Below are 6,000 nucleotides of genomic sequence, written 5' to 3'. Positions count from 1 at the left end.
GACCACTTAATCCATTTGGTTCGGGCGGGAGGGAAATGTGTATGTGCCCTGGGACACGGTAAAAATACATGATGTACGACTGCCCAGCCAACCGAAGACGGAAAGCGTGCAATACCGACAGAAACATTGAAAAAGCAGAGGTCTGTTTCCGTCCTGGCAAAAGCCTGCTCCCTCATGTTCAAATCCGCTCCGAAATATGTCAAAGAATGTGACCAATAGGAAGTGAACCTGGCCCAGCATCAGGACACGTTAGCAGGTAAAGGTTCTCCTTGGACCGGAGGGGAACCTGCACTTTGCATGTTCGATACCATGCAGGCCCATCTCATAGCTGTATGCTTCCAACCTCACGGTGTATTAATAACAGCTATTTCCAGTGCTGTGATGTGTTTGATATAATGTAGGATGTCACCTCGCAAAAGCACATCTTACAATTACAGTCTTGTGATACAAAGAAAATGGCACAACATGCTCCTCTCTGTAGATGTATTCAGACGAAGGGCGTGGGGTATATGCGTGCTCAGTGCGCCCGTGTACCCCTCCCTGGATTCAGAAGTCCCGTGCACCACCACGCGCCTTCCCAAAAGAACTCGGTTGAAGAATACCATTGCAACATTGTCATTGGCCAACTGTGATACCAGCCGGGCTGAGTAAAAAAAGGGAAGCTGCCCTCAGCATTGAACCCATTTTCACTTCCTCGTGCCCGAGTCTGATACAGCTCCCGCCGTCCGAGGAGAGCAAGGACGTGCCAGGAAGAGTGTAGCAGCAGCCATGAGCAACTGGATCGTGAACGAGGGGCTCTCCATCGCGGTCATTGTAAGTATGAAATTCGCGGACTTTTCTGTTTATTCGCCTTTGGGAGCGTATACATCCCAGCTGCTGACCAGTATCCCCTGCCCGGTTGCCAGTGTTCAGATGAAGAAGGGCAATATATTGGTTGGTTGGTACCACCAGTGGAGAGTTTCTCTGCTTCATATGTACATAGCCCGCGCCTATAGAAATCATGTTTCTTCAAATGCGTATATAGCATACGTTTGTCAACTCTCTTATGCTCTGAGCATTCATGGATGTACGTTCTAAGGAGCGATGAGTTTTCTGTCATATAAAACGCAAGTCTTAAAAGTACATTCGTGGCGCCAGGTATGATAGTTTGCAAAGTTAATAAACATCGATTCGTATGTCAGGCAAGGTACATTCAACAGTTAAATGGGACACTCGCCCTCTAAACTCACTGAGCAAAACTGGTCTTTTCATCTAGACTTTTCCACACCCAATGTCCCATGTCATTTAACCCAGACGGCGCTGCTTATAAAGCACGCCACACGGTGCAGACTGTTTGTGCTTTGATGTCCTGATTTTGCCGCCCTCCCCGGGCCAGATTACAAAAATGCTGCACGGGTGTAAATGCAATCCTGGGGCCAGATTAGAGAAATGTTGCACTGGTGCAAGAGCAAAATTGCACGGTATTAGCTCAAGGGCAAAGTTTGCCCTATTTCTTTTAAAACACTGGGACATATTAGAAAACTATTGTACCATGACAAGTGCAATTTGTCATGGTGTAGGCATCAGGGCAAAAAACTGCTCTTGGGCAAAAAAGATAGATTTCCAGAGCATTATTGCAACAGGGCAAATTGTGCCCTAGTGCGAATACTGAATGGTATTAGCACTAGGGCAAACTTTGCCCTGGTGAAAAAACGCATCCAAAATATATCTTTCTTGCCCTAGGGCAATTTTTTCCTAGGTGCTTATACAATGCCAAGGTGCAGTTGTCATGGTGCAATAGTTTTCTAATATGTCCTAGTGTTTTTAAAAATAGGCAAACTTTGCCCTGGTGCTAATTCCGTGCAATTTTGCCCTTGCACTAGTGCCAAGTTTCTGTAATCTGGCCCCTGGACTGTATTAGCACGAAGCAAATGTTTGTCCTAATGCATTTCTGTACCAGGATAACGTGTTTCCTAGTGCTAATAAAAAGTGTCTTAGCACTATAGGCAAACTTTGCCCCGGTGCAAAAATACACGGAAAGCATAGGTTTTTGCACTAGGGCTATTTTTGCTCTTGTGCTAATACAGTGCAACATGGCACTAAGAAAAGGACAAGGCTCGGGGGCGCAAGCACTGGCGCGAGGGGTGGATATTTACTTTCTTGAAAGTTACTGTGAAAACCAAAACTCTCGATCTGAAATGAAGCACAAAATAACTTTTACAAAGTGAGCTTTGGGAGGGGGTGGGGTGGGGGAGGTTCGAACTTCATTTCCTGTCCCGAAAATATATTCTACATTGATTAAAGAAAATAGACATAGACCCCCAAAAAAGGTCTGCCGATTTTCACTTGAACTGTTGCTCTCGGTGGTACGATTGCAATCTTCAAATTTGCAATGGGGTTCTCCTTTTGCTTAGTACGGCTCTGCTCAAAATGTGCTCTAAAAAGCGTATTTCAGTCAGAGGCACACTTTCCCGACCACCTTCATGAAACCAAGTATTCATGTGCCCCGGCAGTTCGATTAATATATAAAAATCCTATTAGCACTTCTGCCAAATTCCCTCCTCTACTGGACATTCAAAAATAGAAAGAAATTCAATCGCAAGAGGAAGTTTAAGTGTCTCTTCCTTGTGTGCCCTAAGCTTTCATCCTTCCCTTTGCACATTCTGCAATGCAGTGTTTGCTCCGAGTGCAGAGGGAGGTGGTCAAGCAGTCAGGGTGGGTAGATCGGGACTGCAGAGAAGGGTGATGGCTCCAGCAAAAAGTGCACGCAACAAAAAGAAATGGTGAAATGTGAAGTGCCTAGACATTGAAACCCCAACATTCGATGCTATCTTACCCTTTTCGATCAACACAAATGATTTTAACTCGACTGAAATGCAAGGCACACATTTGGTTCAATTGCTGCTCCCTTTTACACCCTGAAGGTGCTCACTTCCCAACAATGCAATAATAAACTCTAGTAAAAGGACACACCCCAGTAGGGAGTGAGACCAAGAGAATGGTTGAGGGTAAAAAATCAAGTTTATCAAAAAATAAGCTTACAGCAAACTCTGCTGCTCTGAGAGCGCTCTGCCAAACAATACAAAAATGGTACATTATATGCTTTAGGAACGTCAATAGTGACGTTCCTCTACAGGTCCAGCAAGTTACATTGGGATTGGTGGAAAGCTTTGATACAGTTTATTAGTTTAGGGACCGGTTCCTCAGGATTGGCTGGCAGCATGTATGTCCGGTAGGCATCAGGTGGGTCAGCTGGACCACATGATGCCTACCGAACATACATGCTTGTGAGGTGAAGGCCAGTTCGGGGCCAAGAGAGGCGAATGTTCTGTCGAACTAAGCTACACACTATCTCATGACATGCAGTAAATAGTAAACCATTAACCATAACCTGATATGTAAATTGTATACACTTCTTTATGCATTCTCTCCTCAGGCCTTTGTAGAAGGAAAGGGTCCGATGGTTTTACCATCCAGGTGCTTTATCAGTGGGCTAAATCTGAGATTTATTTACCATGGTGCCCCAGAGCTCGAGAGGATGGATTAATAGATGTTGACTTTAGACGGGATGCATGGTGACAAGATAACATTTAAATTGGGGGCACTCTGGGGTGGCCAGCGGGGAAGGGTCACACTTCTGTTACATTAAAGGAAGACTGGAGGGGCACAGGATTGTACAGGCAATAACTTTCCAAAGATGCAGGTGAGAGGAGCAGGAGAAGGTTTGTGGAGACGGATGGGCCACAAGTCAAGATTCGGCCCGGTCACACGTAGGGCAGTGAGCTCAGAGGAAGGATGAAAGAATACACTGTTTGCTTGCAACAATTCGCACAGCACATCCGTGTGAATATGAGCTTGGATGGCACAGGCGCGGGAGGAGGAGATGGGGGCTGTCAATGTTTGCTGTGCGCGGCGCTGCAGAGGGGAAAGAAGTCTTCACAGATACTGGAGTCTGGGGTGCACAAAATGGAGACCAAATGTATCTTGCATTAGCCCCTCTTCCGCTGGTGCCAGGGACTTTTCCATTGGGACCAGGGAAGGGCAAGGAAGGTTTCCCCCAATATTGCAAGAGCAGGTGGTCCCTTTCATGTTGAATGTATGGGTGGGCAGAACAACCCCTCCTTCCTTACAACCCCTTCTTTACAGCAGCATCCAAAACGTACTGAGCAGAAAGACAAGTAATTATTTCACGTGTCCCACCGTATTTCGTGATTTCGATTTTCAGGACAAGGTTTAAGTCGTTTTTTCAGCCACCATAGCTCACTCTCTCCTTTCTACCCAACGTATCGGAGGCACACTAGTAGAAGGTCTCACACCCTAATACTGAAAAGACTCTACTGTTTCCTCTACTTGGGCCAACAGCCATACTTCTTGCTCTTCATGGCGTCTTCCCGAGCTTCTGCACTGCAGAGTCAAAGACATGCTTTAATGGAAACCATATAAGAATAGTGTTCCTGCAAGTGGTGCAACCAGTCGTGGAAATGGAAAAAAATTTAAAGGGGGTCCCACAAGGGCCACGATGGTGGTGGAGTTTGGAGGAAGGGGTGTAGTGCCGAGTAGGTGGAGTTCCAAGGAGGTCGAAGCTGCTAGTTGGACTCCAGAAAATGTTCAAAATAATATTTTTAAAATGCTGCTTCTTTCCAAACTCCACACTCTATATCAATTCCGCTTTAAATCACTTCCATTACATTACGGGATCCATAGACACACTCTTCAGTAGAAGGCTACAAGGGTAGCTAAGCAAGTTGAGAGACCGTTGCTGAGATGTTATATATTCAAAACTGGCTGTTAATCATATGACTTTTTGCAATTCCTTATAAAAAAAAACATGTGCTATAAAATGTGTTTGGCAAGGGGATGGGTTGGGCTGATCGCTTGCTTATATTCACGGCAGAGGTGGGGGTATTTATGCCCCTCTAGTGAAAATCAAAACTTGCACCCGTCAACCCACAGTTTAATTTCCTAGAAACTGCTGTCAGCACAACAGAAGCATTTATTTGTGATTAACCAGCTTGATCAGCATATAACATCTTTATAAATATATCCTGTGATAAAACAGAAAGGGACACACAAATTATAGAGTTTGTGTTGTACAAAAAAAAAATATTTAAAAGAAAACTAGTGAATGCAAGCAGCATTTGTCAGTTTGGAATTTACTTTTATTTTTCTATGGATGTGTGAAATGCACATTTGGAAAACAATGGTGTGCCCAGCACATAGAAAGCCTGCTTTCAGCAGTGATGAACCCTCCCAGTTATATTTATGGCCCATTGATTCCCGTGGTGTCCCTTTCAGACCAGAAGAAACAAAAAAACAGACTGAGTAACAGAGAATGCAGGCGCGTGAATGACGGCCGGTGAAAGGAACGCAGCACAGATTAGATCACTGAGCTCCCAGCTTCCCTCAGTGAAGCTGTGGCCTCGTTATAGTCTGGTCAGGGCTGAGTTTGGCCGGCTCACGAGATCCGGCCAGACATCTGATGGCGGATCTCAGACCCGGCAAGGGCCGGCCCATTGGCCAGCGCTGCGTGCAATGTTATTGAGCAGATCAGGATCCCCCATGGAATTTTGGGCTATGTTGCGACTCGAACTGGCTGGCCCACAGAGCCGTAGCCGGACAGAACAGGACACAGACATTAAACGTTGCCAGAGGCTACCCTGTTAACAAAGGCCCTGCAATTACTAACGTAAAGCATTTAATTTTTTGCAACTGAATTCATATGCATACATGTTTAGGCAATGGAAATCCTGATGTGGGGTTAATATTTATATGCCAGGGAAGTGATGAGGATTCGGGGGATGAGGGGAGTGGCAAGTGAGCTCATTCTTACAGCAGCTCTTAAGTGGTTGGTTGCAGACGTAAAGGGGAGACTTAACTTCTTGTAACATTGAATGCACCCTAAAACAGTCTCATTATAATGTGTAAAGAAGTTAGATGCCTTCACAAAAGTAAGTTTGCCCCTCTCCCACAGTCTCTGAAGTTAGCGCCTCTCCCAACATTTGAAGGGTTATCCCCATCCCC

The 6,000-nt window shown here is 45.4% G+C and overlaps 1 protein-coding gene across 1 annotated transcript in view; it reads left to right on the top strand.

Annotated features, from left to right (window-relative positions):
• The first annotated feature begins 657 nt into the window (after positions 1–657).
• Positions 658–6,000, top strand: part of CYBB (cytochrome b-245 beta chain) — a 370,087-nt gene continuing 364,744 nt past the window's right edge. Inside the window, exon 1 of the mRNA XM_069636562.1 lies at positions 658–813. Coding sequence (XP_069492663.1) covers positions 769–813 — 45 coding nt within the window. The 5' untranslated portion in view covers positions 658–768. The remainder of the gene's footprint in view (positions 814–6,000) is intronic.

This window comes from Ambystoma mexicanum, chromosome 7p (assembly GCF_040938575.1).
Source record: "Ambystoma mexicanum isolate Mex_15411 chromosome 7p, UKY_AmexF1_1, whole genome shotgun sequence".
Taxonomy (NCBI): domain Eukaryota; kingdom Metazoa; phylum Chordata; class Amphibia; order Caudata; family Ambystomatidae; genus Ambystoma; species Ambystoma mexicanum.
The sequence above is the reverse complement of the archived record's forward strand: the minus strand, read 5'-3'. Positions and strand labels throughout refer to the sequence as shown.